The 12,889-nt window shown below is 50.7% G+C and overlaps 2 protein-coding genes across 2 annotated transcripts; both read left to right on the top strand.

The window, feature by feature from the left end:
* Positions 1-2,691: 2,691 nt before the first annotated feature.
* Positions 2,692-6,248, top strand: BROUX77_006429 (uncharacterized protein; the record flags this gene model as incomplete). Its single annotated transcript, XM_073751413.1, has 3 exons — positions 2,692-3,118; positions 3,184-6,077; positions 6,141-6,248. 3 exons carry the CDS (start codon positions 2,692-2,694, stop codon positions 6,246-6,248), a joined length of 3,429 nt encoding a protein of 1,142 aa, XP_073603498.1.
* A 2,044-nt stretch (positions 6,249-8,292) lies between these two features.
* BROUX77_006428 (uncharacterized protein) lies at positions 8,293-9,258 on the top strand (the record flags this gene model as incomplete). The annotated part of the gene is made up of 1 exon (XM_073751412.1): positions 8,293-9,258. The coding sequence occupies one exon, from the start codon at positions 8,293-8,295 to the stop codon at positions 9,256-9,258; it is 966 nt and encodes a 321-aa protein (XP_073603497.1).
* Between the last annotated feature and the right edge of the window lie 3,631 nt (positions 9,259-12,889).

Here is a 12,889-nt window from a genome sequence, read left to right as displayed (position 1 = left end):
TCGTTTTTTTTGGACCAGGACGGGATCCGTCCAGGCACTGTCACTGATACCGAGACGGGGTGCCTGTCTTGGGTGCCTTTTTTTTTTTTTTTTTTCTCTCCCTCTCTCTCTTTGACTTTGACTTTGCTCCTCTTCCTTTCAAGTGTGCGCTTTGACTGTCTTTTTCGCATTTCTGTTGATCAGACGATCGTGGGTTGTCTTCCATGGCCAGGCCGGAATGCCAGGGCGCCAACATGGAGATGCAAGGTGAAGTTGGTGGGCAAGTTGGGATAGCTATTATATACTTGTACCCAAGTACTCGTTCCATATAGAGGTATGTAGACGGATGTGTGCACACGCAGACTGAGGCATAGACGTATATGCATGTTCGTCTGCATACATTGGTGGTTATGCGGATTATCTTATTTGGGTGTCTGTATGGCGAAGATACCAAGTATGTATGTACCTGCTAGTTAACTACTGGTTGGTCTCGAGGTTCTGTTGGCTTCTTTTTTTGGCTTCAAGTTTTATACCTGATGTGGCCTTGCATGCACTGTGAGTTGGCGACAGGGCATTCATGCAGCTAGAAAAGAGCGACGGGGCGGGTTTGCACAGGATTCCTGTGGTTCTGACAAAGCGGGCGGGAGAGGCGAACTATGGGTTGTGTTTCTTTTCTTTTTCTGCGACTGGGTGGCTCTTTGAACAAAAGACCGAACCATTACTATGATTTGGAGAGTAGAAGAAAACAACCCAATCACGGTCTTTTCTAGACCAAAGAATACGTCGTAAAATACGCCACAAAACTTTCATAGACGTCATGTCATCGTCGGTACCACATTCCCTAACACAACGGACAAGCAAGTGCTTGCATTGCATGGCAGCCAAACACGCATCAGAGCCCAATTAAAAGTACTTGGACTATTACAGGTTGTCCTTCTTTTCTTACTGGATGTGTTGTGCGTGTGTGTCAAGGGTGTTCGTTCAACAAGGGGGCATTTGGGCGCTTAAGAGCAAGCACTTGCTTATTCGTGTAGTAATCAACCAGCACATGTATCTGACATGTGGACAAAGACAAAGGCCCATTGTCGGCTTCCCTTGATTGTTGGTGCAGGACGAAGGACGAGAGGCTATTCATTGTTTGCGTAGTTCCACTTCCAGGACTGAGAGATCCGATAATGGGGAGTACCTAGACTAGGGTTAAAGCCAGGACCCATACAGCCTCTCCCAAGCCCTGCAAATGTGCCTGGTTCCCTTCTCTCCGCGTCCCCCGTTTAGCTAGCCAAAATTGGCGATCACTTGGGCACAATTGCCAGCAGAAAAGTACAAAGGACGGCGCAGATTGGCTGGGCGGCGCTGCCAGCACATTGACGGGCTGGCGGGATGTGCTGTCGGAACATGCATAGAGAGATGCACATGCAGCAGAGGTACAGACAACTAGGCACAAGTATAGGTACCCATCTTCTGGTACGTCGTATCTGTGTGTGGATGTAGTTGTACTTGTTCTTGCTGCACTGGCGAGTCAACCAAATATCAGCAGGGAGGCTCTCATCAGGCTGTGTGTGTCCTCGGGGCAGCTGAAGCACCCGCATGCTTTACAATGGGACGACGGGCTTCAGGCTGCACATTGCGTTAGGTTCGATGGCGGGCTGTCTCGGCACATGGTGGGCAGCGCTGACCGCTAAATGGGAAGCGTGGCCGGGGCCACTGGTAATTAAGACAATTGAAGAGAGGCCAGTAAAAGAGAAGGGCTGAAGACCAGAGCAAGCATGACAAGGAAACAAAACGGGGGAAAAGGGAAGCAGAACAAGGGACAGAACGAGAGCAATAACGGCGCATCCTTGTGCACAAACCACAGAGCCAGGGCCTAGCCAGCCTCAAGGATGATGGAGATGAGGATGAGGGCACAGGTCAGGTCAGGACGAGGACAAGCGAAGGCGAGAAGGGGGATGGATAGTAGACAGCAGAGGCATGTGTCAGCCAAGCCGACAGCAAGAAAAGCAGTCAACAAAAACGGGAATCTGGAGACGAGCGAGTGTGCGGGTGAGGTTGGGTTGGAGAGAGAAGCGGCCAGTAAAAAGAAAAAAAACTCCTGCCCAATGCTTCCAACCTTCCTCTGCCATAATGGCCTTGCCTCCCCCCAGACAAAAAAGACCTGCCCTGCCTGGGGTGGACAAGGTCGGCCTGCATGGCCCATGGCCCGCTGCTTCACACGTACATGTAAAAAAAGCAAAAAGAAAAAAAAAACAGTGCTGCTTGTTCATATATAAAGAACCTTCAGCCGACGCGCCGACCACACAGTACGCCTGCGCTTCTCTTCCTCTTTGCTTCGTCTGCTTTGCTTTGATCAACGGCCCTCATCGTCGTGATATATCTTTTGAGAGACTATTAATTCCTGTATTTCTTTTTCCCTCTTCTCTTTGTTGTTTCTTTTTCGTGTTCAGGAACGTCCGAGCTTGACCGCCTCTTAAAAGAATTTGGCTTGATTTATTATTTTTTTTCTGACCGCGTTTTTGCGACAAACTGGCCTTGGTTTTTTTCTTTCTTCCGAAGCTTCTTCTCAGCTTCTTCCCGAGCTTCGCGAGTTGGCTCCCTTTTTTATTGTTATAAAAAACGCCCCGATTCGGTCGAGTGCCTGTTTTGAGACCGTTCGCCCGCTGCCCGGAACTCGCCGAGCTTCTCTCTCCGGTCTTCTGTCACCGCCACATACCATCGATGGCCTCGCCCACACAGCCCACCCTTTCCTGGCCCTCCGCCTACAGTCCGGCCATGATTCGGTCAGAACACGCGCTGGAAATAGCCGCCAACGTCGCGTTGGCTCGCCAGATCTACGACATCCCTGAAGCCCCCATCATCCACGATCCCATTGAAGAAAGCTCCTGCCGCCTGCCGCCGGCGGAGTGGTACCATCTGCCGCCCCAAAAGGAAGTCGAGCTGGCCCATGCGCTGGCCGTGGCGTCCAAGCTCAAGGACGAGTCGCACTACACGACGGCCGTGACTGTGACCGAGGACCCGAAGAGCCGCCGGCTGGTTGTGCTCCTGGCCGTGAACCGTGCGTCGCCAGAAGATGGCCTTGAAGAGCATGAGCAGTCGCACAATGCCCTGGCGCAGGTGCTGTCCATCATGTCCGAAGTGCGAAGCTGTAAGTGTCTCCTGTGCTGTAATGTCCCTGCTTCGCCATACTAACAAGCCTCTCCCGAGCAACAGATAACAATGATGGACTTGAGGATCGCATCCTCGAAGCCGTGGTGGAAGCTTGCAAGGCCAAAATCCTCGCGCGAATGGGCCTGGCGCCGTGCCGCCACAACAAGACGCGCATGCCGCTCGACACCAAGCTCTCGAAGGTTGTTGGTTACTACCAGAGCAAACATGAGCACATAGGGGTCGGGTCGCCGGACGAGATCAAATTCGTCCATTACGGCCACGCCGTGCTCGCCCAGATGGCCCACTGTCGCAACAACCCCAACGACATGCGGCTCTTGGCGGGCATGGTGCGCGGCCTACACGCACTGAACGAGAATGTGCCGGCATTGGGCTTCCTGATGGACAACATGAGGGAAAACGGGAAGATCATTGTGCAAAGCGCTGTCAATAGCATTCTCCCCGTGGTGTCCAAGACGGCCTACTACGTGCGTATTGCCCGCACGCTCTACCGCACCGCCAAAAAGTACCCCATTGCGCGCCGCGCCCGCATCGTGCCCGTGATCCTGCCGCCCGCGGCCTTTGCGCAGACTCCGCTGCCGATGCCCGGCTCGCCGGCCTCATCCGTGCTCTTGCGCGATCCCAGGATTCGGAGGCTGTCCCCTAGCGCCTCACCAGCCTCGATTCATACCATTTTGAGCATCCTGAACAATAGCAGCAAGGCCCGGCGTGCCGGCGAGGGCTTTCAAGAGGTCATGCACACGTCGCTGACCGGCCGCATCCACGCCGAGATGCAAATCATCTACTTCCTCAACATGCCCGAGAATAGCTACCTGCTGCCGCCGCGTGCTGTGTGTGCTAGCAAGGCTTCGTGCTTCCTGTGCAACGCCTATGCGACTGTCTATCGCTCCGTCTACATGCCCTACTCGCACGGCCGCATGTACACCAACTGGCGTCTTCCGCACATGGATGGCTTGGAGATACCCGAGGTTGCTTTTATCGGCCGCCTCGAGCTCCACATAGGCTGTGGTCTGAGTGTACTGGTTTCCTGCGGCCGCACGCCGGAGCGCAAGGAGCCAGCCCAGAGTGTGATGATGTCTCTGAACCGCAGTACCAGCAGTGTCGGTGATTTGCGAGAGTATGATGCTGAGCAAGAAGATGCCGATGCGTTCTGGACCGAGGATGACGAGCTGGAGAACTACGTCGATGAGATTACCGAGGTGGATGAGGAAGAGCTCGACGATGAAGAGGACATGGAGACCGAGCCGCACTTGCTGCTTGAGCACCCTGATCATGAGCCAAACAACCTGCTCGACGACGATGAAGACGAGGATGAGGAGGTCCAGGATGCCGGGCCCTACCAGAATGGCGTCTCGGTCAACGGCACCAACCCCTATGGCTCAAACCCGCTGGGCACCAATCCGATGGGTACCAATCCCTTTGGCTCCAATCCCATGGGGACTAACCCAATGGGCACCAACCCCAATGGCAGTGTCGCCGCCGCCCCGGCCATGGTCGAGTCTCACCGCGAGCTCGCCAACGAAAGCGCCGAAGTCGAGACCGCGCCGACTACACCCGAGCCCGAGCCCGAGCTACAGCACTCTGAGGCCGATGCCACCACTAAGCGTGATGTTGCATCTGAGCCGTTCACTCTGCCCGAGCGCCCAAAGCAGCACTTTATCCGCGCCCAGTCGGCACCCGTGGCCAGCTCCAGTGCTGCGCCGCTTGTGCCAGATGTGCCAGCCAGCGTCACCGAGGAGTCTGTTGCCCCCACCCCTATGCCTGCGCCTGTGTCGGCTGAGGAGCCCGTTCGTCAGCAGCCTGCTGAAGAAACCGTCGAGGCTTCCTCTGTACCCGCTGCTCCTGCGCCGCTGCCCGAGACCCCGGCCGATATGCACCGCATGCCCGTGCCGACGCCTCCCACCCATGCTGCCGTTCCGTTCGCGGTCACCCAACACGAGCTTCAGACCGCCCAGTCGTACTCGTATGCTGTGAGCTACGAGTCGGCTGCCGTCTCGGACGACCTTGACGATGAGCCCGAGGTGCGCGAGCGGCCAAAGATGGCTCCCCGGGGCTCAGAGGCTACACGGCCCGTAGTTGTTAACTCGTCGCCTGAGATGACCCAGTCGGCTAGTGTTCTGCCTGAGACAAAAGCGTCGCTGCCCTACAGCGAGCCGGCTGTACAGGTCGTTGAAGTGGCCAAGACAGTCAAGGCGGTTGTGCCAGAAGTTAAGCCCAAGGTCGCTCCTGTCGAGCTGGATATTGAGCCGGCTGCCATCAAATCTGTTGGCTCTGAAACACAAGTAGCTGCCGAGACCGAGGTCAAGCTGGCCGCTGAGCCCATAGCCGAAGCCGCCATTGTCCCCGACTCTGCCCCTGCTTCTCCCCAGGTCGAGATCCCTGAGATCCCTGTCAAAGCTGCAGCCCGCGAGCCCAAGGAGGACCAAGCCAGCGTCGAATCTACTCCCAGTCCTGCCCTTGTCGATCTTTCCAAGCCTGTTGTTGACGCAACCCCGGAGCAGGTCATCGAGAAGCCGGAAGAGGTCGTTGTCGATGTACAGCCTATGCCGAAGGCTGTGGCTGCCCCTGTCGAAGCATCCGCTGCCGAAGTCGCATCTGAACTTGCTCCTGCGGAAGCCCCTGTCGCCGTCAAGACTAGCGTTGCTGCGGATGACTCGGTTGCTACTGTCGACTTTGCCGTTCCTGCTGCTGTTGCAGCTCCTTCTACCACTGTTTCTGCTGCTGAGCCCATCACCCCGGTTGCCGCCTCTGTTGAGGCTGCTGGCTCTGCTTCAGCTCCTACTCCAACCCCGGCTGCTGTCCCTGCCCTGGCCACTGTAGCTGTTCCAGCTGTTGGCCTCACTCCTCCCAAGGCCTCGACTCCTGCCTCTGCTCCCGCCGCCTCGGTCCCCTCGGTCACCCTTCCCGCTGCCAAAACCACTGGCACCAAGTCCATCCCTGTAAGTCTACCCGGTTCTCGCGCTGCGCACCTTTCAGCCACCTGTCTAACAACCGTTTCTCAGGCTCCCGCCTCTATTGCTTCTGGCCGTGGATCGGAAGCTCCCAAGAAGAAGAGCCTCCGGTACTGGCTCAAGTCGCTTTCTAAGAGGGGCAAAAAAACGACTAAATGAGCTTCTCTAAGCTTGATGCGCTGCCTCTGACACATCAAAGACTCGAAAAAAAGAAAAAAAAAAAAGGAAAAATTCTGGGCTGATGTTGAACCACCAGAACAGACCACCAGCGACTACACCCCTATTTTTTCTCATCCCCTGCATTATATTCCCCATGGCCCACGTAGTATCTACCCCTCTCCCGATGTCCCCTCCGTCCCCGATAGACTCAGCGTGTTAGAGTTTGCTTTTCCCCTTTGTTTTTTTGTTGTTTTGTTTCTAGTTTACCTCTCCCCTTTTGTTGTTCGTGTCTTGATCTGCTTCTTTTTTTTTTGCTTTTTCATTTTTTATACTCCCGCCCATCTCGCACCAATCTTGCTTTTATCTGCCTGGTCTCAAGTTGTCATCTTATTTTCTTGCTGTGTTTCGAGTTTATGAATATACGACTAATGTATTGACAATGCTCGTGGTGTGTGAGACTGGCGGCATCGGCCTGCATCATGCTATGTGGATTGCTTGGAAGTTAACCTTATTAGTTTGACTTACAAAGGTAACATCACATTAGAACATTTATGGCTGGATTCTCAGATCTGTATATAGACTATGTGTATAATTAATTGAGTGTTTGTTTATATAAGGCAGGTGACAACGCCGGCATTGCCTATATAACTGTCAAGCTCATGTTCGCATGGCCCCCTCGACTGGTCCAAAGGACTTGACCTTTGGGCTTAGCTGTAAGGAATACTTTCTTCTCAGCTGTACGTAGACCTGGACTGGAAGGGCCATCCATCATCGTTCTTTTTTCTAGGCAACTAAGTGAACCTGTACATTCAACCATCTCTTTGAACTTGCGACGTTTGGGAATCTACTTTCGTCAAATGACAACAGCAATTCCTCCTATCAAATACCGACAGGTTCTTTCATGTGTTTAAATTTGGCGCGGTTGATGGGGACTCTGCCTGCCACAAAGCATTGGCGCGGCCAGAGACAATCGAGTACATATAACTATGCTTGTACGCGACTGGATATACCGCCTACAAAGCCTTTGCCACGCCGTCCTTGGCTTCAGCGTAGAATTTTTTCCGATCCTGCCCTGCTTCTAGAAGACAGGAACGGGGTCATGGCACTATAAATCTTGTCATGGCCAATCAGCATTTGGAGACGGCGTTTTACCATCATGTCTAATCGAAATTAACAGCGCGTCAAGCCCCTGACCTTGTGTAACTTTGGGTGGGCCATTGTGCCAAGGGCATGTACCGATGTACCAATGTACCAATGTACTACAACTGCACCCAAAAGAACTTCCAGGGCAGCGATTTTGGCCACACATGGTTACATAAATAGCAACCTTTGTAGTTTATTCTGGCTCACCTTACAAGGCATTGGTGCTGGTCTCCATATGGCCTGCGGCTCTTGCAAGTGTCTACACGTGTGCTGCGTGTAGGTGAAAAGCTCCTACTTACACCATAGCTCCAGCATCTCTGTGTGTGCGTGCAAGCTCCAAGCACGCGACGTGGCCCGGCTTGGGCTCCTAGTCCAATACAGCTTCTGAAACATCCGTCTTGGCATCTTTTCGAGCAGAATATATGCTAGTGTGTGTACTCGATCAATTGCGAGCTGCGCCTATATGTTATGCTTTAAGCCGGTGGAATTGGTCAAACGTCAACACCATTGCAGATCCAACAGCGTTTTTGGATGCACGTAATGCTATTAATACTTTCAACCTTACTTGGCGGCACCGATTCCTGGTTAAAATAATCCTAGGTGCCAGAGCCAAGATGTAGGATGGAAAGAAAATATTGTTTTGCTGTGCCGCTCATCACCATCAGCCATTTTATTTCGAATTCGTATTGTAAGTTGACGTTAGAACAAATAACGTCCAGGAAACCAATTGTCAAAATCCACATATACCGCACCATGTCACCCTACTTCCGGGAAAAATAGGTTCTTCTTGGATCATCACCCACCTTCAGTGATCTCCTCTTCCCTTGTTCTTTCTCTTCTCCTGACTCTCTTTTTCTTGACTTTCTTTTCTTTCTATTTTCTCTCTTGTATTCATCTCATCATGCATCTAACTCTTCTCACGACTGCCGCCTCGGCAGCTATCAGCCACATTGAGTGCCTGAGAGACGTCTGCTCTGGCTTCAGTTTCGATCTTGACCAAGCCCACAACCCCAGCTGGATGTCTGATATCCCTGACAACGTTGAAGTGTCGTCTCTTTCTATCCCCGGCACCCACAACTCTATGACTGATGTCATCAGAAACCATGTTGTGCTTCAGTGCCAAAACACCAAGCTAGCAACTCAACTTGAGGCTGGTGTCAGATACATTGACGTTACTGCCCATCTGGAACAAAACCGCATTGATATCTTCCACGCCAAGAGCAACACTACCTACGGTCTGGATATGGTCCTTTCTACTGCCTATGATTTCCTTGACAGCTACCCTACCGAAGGTTTGATGTTGCGCATTGAAAAGGATCCCTGGGCTGACGTCGATGACTGGGTCTTTGAGGACGCTATTTCTCAATATCTGGACTCCGACACCGAGCTTGGTAAACGGTCCCGCTCTCATCTTTACGTTCCTCCCAGTGCTGATTCCTTGGCTCCCAAAATGTGCGATATTCGCGGCAAGGTGATGATTCTGCAAGGTTTTAAAACCAGAAATCCTGCTCGCTTTGGTATGCCCTGGAAGTCTCCTGCCATGGAGGTGACGGAGTGGAAGATTGCCAACAGTGACTACATCGGAATGGGCGCCAAATGGATTGTCCTCAAGACTTCCCTCGACTCAGTCAAGAAAGAACAAGAAAACAAGCTTCATATCATTGACGCCAGTATCAGCATCGGCAACACCCCATCCGGTGCTGCTGATGGCACCTTTGTTCACAAGAAGGGCGTCAACGATCGTCTCGGCAACTATCTAAACGAGACAATGAATGCTCGCACCGGAGTTCTGGCCATGGACTTCCCTGGCAAGCAGCTTGTCAACCTAATCATTGCACGCAACACCCAGCTTCGGCAATCGTCCTAAGCACTTGCGCGCTTCTGCTGTACATTGTTGGTTTTGATGATAGAGTTCCTTGTTTAGATTTTTTTGGTGTAGATAACTACTTGTATTAATATTGATGATTGCATTAAAACCTGAAACAAGTCCTGATAATTATAGTTGATCATGTGTGTTCAAATGTGAATGCTTGTAATTGTGCATCAAGATATTCCTCAAATTATGCCCCATTCTCAAAGGGGTCAGGGTTCATGTCAGGGGTGTGGTTTTTTTTCATTAGCGTTCAATGTTTTCTGTCAAACTATCGCTGTTAGGATCACTACAAAGAGGCCAAGTTACCCAGTTAGCGTACAGCACAGTGATCATGAGAGCCCAGCGTACATAATGGAAGATAGAAGCCCTACTAAGTAAGCAAGTCCAATTGAGCGTTCGTCTTTTTGGCGCAGTGGTAGTTTGCACGCTTTGACATTTTCCATATCTTCATCTTAGCTCACTCAGGATTGAATGGAATGAACTTGCTGTGGGCATCCCCGCGCCCTAAGGAACGAATATTCTGAGACCTGCGACTGACGACATAAAACTGATAAACAAGAAACAAACCCGAAAGCGGAGCACAAGAGAGTCCAGCCTGATCATCACGACAGCCGACGTAGGGCTGTTAGGGTTAATGATCTCCTGATGACACTTTTTTGTTTCTCTGACAAGCCTACAGCTTCCCGTAGCGTGCAGACAGGTTGATGCAGCCCTGTCGTATGTCGAGAATACCTCGCAAGTAGACAGGCAAAATAAAGACAATTAAATCAGAATCAATCAGTCAATCAACAGGTCAATGCCAGTAGGTAGATGTTGAGGAAACAATAGTTGTAATATTCCTTACTTTGCCTCAATATCATTTTCTGTCACTAGACTTGAATGGTATTGTGCAGTTAGTTACTTTGTACCTTGTGCCACAAATACATAATCAACTAGTTGTGTAACTTCTGCTTGAAGCTAGCGTGGACAAACAGAACAAACCCCTTCTTGAATAATGGAGATATTGAAAAATCCGTCATTATCCTACTCCATCTGGGCTATTTCAGAAACTAGCATTTCTACCAATCAGACGCAGAGCCTCGCCTTTCGCCATGATTGTATGCGAGGCCAATCACATGGCTGTTGGGCAGCATGCACTTCGCCCGAATAGAGTGAGATGAGCCTGATTCTCGATAGCTGTTCTTGATGACGCTCTCGAAATCCCTCTCGATTCAGGTTTTATTTCCCCTCCAGAAAGAATCAACGAAATCTTGATTTTTGGTAACACCTTACCTTCATCATTTCATTTCCGTGAAGCACATCCTCAACCTGCCATTGTCACCCCCAACGAGAAACCGATACCCCCTTCTCCCCTACCATTTCTATAATGGAGGTGCTTGGTGCTGCTGCCTCTGTCATCACAGTTGTTGAGTTGACTGCCAAACTTGGCTCGCTTTGCTTAGATTACGGCAAAGCTGTCAAAAACTCCGCCACCGAAATCAATGAACTGAAGGAGCAAGTCGCTGGCTTAGAAAAAGTCGCCAACCAAGTTTGAGTCTTGTTAGATCAACCAGAGGGACAAGAGCTCAAACTGTCCAAGAGTTTGGATGATGTTCTCAAACAGAGTCACACAAAGCTTAAGGAACTAGAGCAAAAGCTTAAGCCCGAGCAACCAGACGAAAATCCTGATCCCAAGCATACGGCCAAACGGAGAAAACTAGATCCTCGGGCATTGAAATGGCCATTTCGGCGTGAAGAGGTCCATGGACTTGTCTAAAACATTCGAGGATATAACGGCACCATCTCTGATATTCTTCAAGTCCATCAGACGTAAGGCTCCCCTTCCGCTTTTCCCAGGCCTACTCTAACAAGTCTTTGGTTCAGTAATCTCCTTCACCAACTTCACCTCGAAATGATTCTGAAGACCCTCGCCACCGCAAACGGAGCATCGTTCGACTCCCACGACGAAAGACATAATGCCGTCTGCCTGCTAGGAACCCGAGTAGAGCTTCTGAACGAGATCAAAACATGGGCCAGTGACCCTTCTTCTAAGTCTCTCTATTGGTTGAATGGCATGGCCGGCACGGGAAAATCTACCATCTCGCGTACTATCTGCCGGCAATTTTCTGAGTCTCACCAGCTTGGTGCAAGCTTCTTCTTCAAAAGAGGCGAGGGAGACCGCGGAAATTCGTCGAGATTCGTCATGACCCTTGCAACCCAGCTCACCGAGAAGTACCCGGACTTCGCACAAAGCATTCACACGGCGATTGATAATGACAAGGGTATTGTGAGAAAGGGACCGAGAGAGCAGTTCGAAAAGCTCATCAAAGAGCCACTGGCCAATACTTCGCCTGGATCCGATAAGGAGGCTTTTCTTGTGTTTGTAATTGACGCTCTCGACGAGTGTGACAATGATGATGATATGAGGGTCATTATTAACCTTTTCTCCTCCTGCGCTAAGATTACGAACACAAACATGAAGTTTAAGTGGCTCATCACCAGTCGACCTGAGATACCCATTCGTCTTGGCTTCAGTGCTGTAAAAGGGACATTTGTGGATTTTATTCTCCATGAGATACCCCCCACGATCATTGAGCGTGATATTGGCGCTTTCTTGGAGCATGAGCTTCACAGATTCAAAACAGAATACAACGGTTCTATGCCCTCCGACAGACAATTATCTTCCAACTGGCCTGGAAAAGACAAAATTCAGACTCTTGTGGGTATGGCCATCCCGCTTTTTATCTTTGCAGCCACAACTTGTCGGCTCCTCAGCGAACGGAAATGCGGCGACCCGGGGAGACGTCTTGATGAAATCTTGCGCCTGAATACGGAGAGCCAAATGTCGCGGCTAGACACGACTTACTTGCCAATCTTGAACAGTCTTACTGAGGGTCTGTCAGATAGAGAACAGAAGGCAGTGACTGAAAGATTTCGCCAGATCGTTGGTGCTATTGTTGTAGCTGCAAGCCCACTCTCAACTAATGCACTGGCACAGCTCCTCGCAATCTCGAAAGACGTAATCAATAGCCAACTCGATTTATTGTATTCAGTGCTTAGTGTTCCATCCTCAGATCAAATACCAGTGAGACTGCTCCATCTATCCTTCCGCGACTTTCTTGTCAGTCCATACAAGCGTGGGAAAAGCTCATTTTGGGTGGATGAAAAGGAAATCCACAGGAGTTTGGCTGAAAGCTGTTTGCGTATTATGAACGAGCGTTTGACTCAAGACATTTGTCAACTCATACTGCCAGGGACGGAGTGCGCCGGCATTGAGAGCGACACCATACAACAACATCTCCCCTCTGAACTACAATATGCCTGTCTTTACTGGGTAAGCCATATGGAAAATAGTGGAATCCCTCTTGACAAGAACGCCTATTTTGTTCGCTTCTTCCAGGAGGATTTCCTTCATTGGCTGGAAGCAATGAGTCTAATGGGAAGAGCCCCAGAAAGCCTTAAAATGCTAAGGACTCTGCAAACGATTCTTAAAGTGAGTGCTGATTAGAGACCAGAGATGATTAATAAACTAACAATCTATAGGCAGAAGAAAGCCATGGTCTGCAAGCCCTTTTGAAAGACGCGTTAAGGATGGTACGAGCCAATATGGCAATAATTATCGACACATCTCTGCAGATTTATTCTT

This window comes from Berkeleyomyces rouxiae (genome assembly GCF_048999995.1).
Source record: "Berkeleyomyces rouxiae strain 22BRR77 chromosome Unknown BrBRR77_ptg000008l, whole genome shotgun sequence".
Lineage (NCBI taxonomy): Eukaryota > Fungi > Ascomycota > Sordariomycetes > Microascales > Ceratocystidaceae > Berkeleyomyces > Berkeleyomyces rouxiae.
This window is presented reverse-complemented; position numbering and strand designations above follow the sequence as displayed.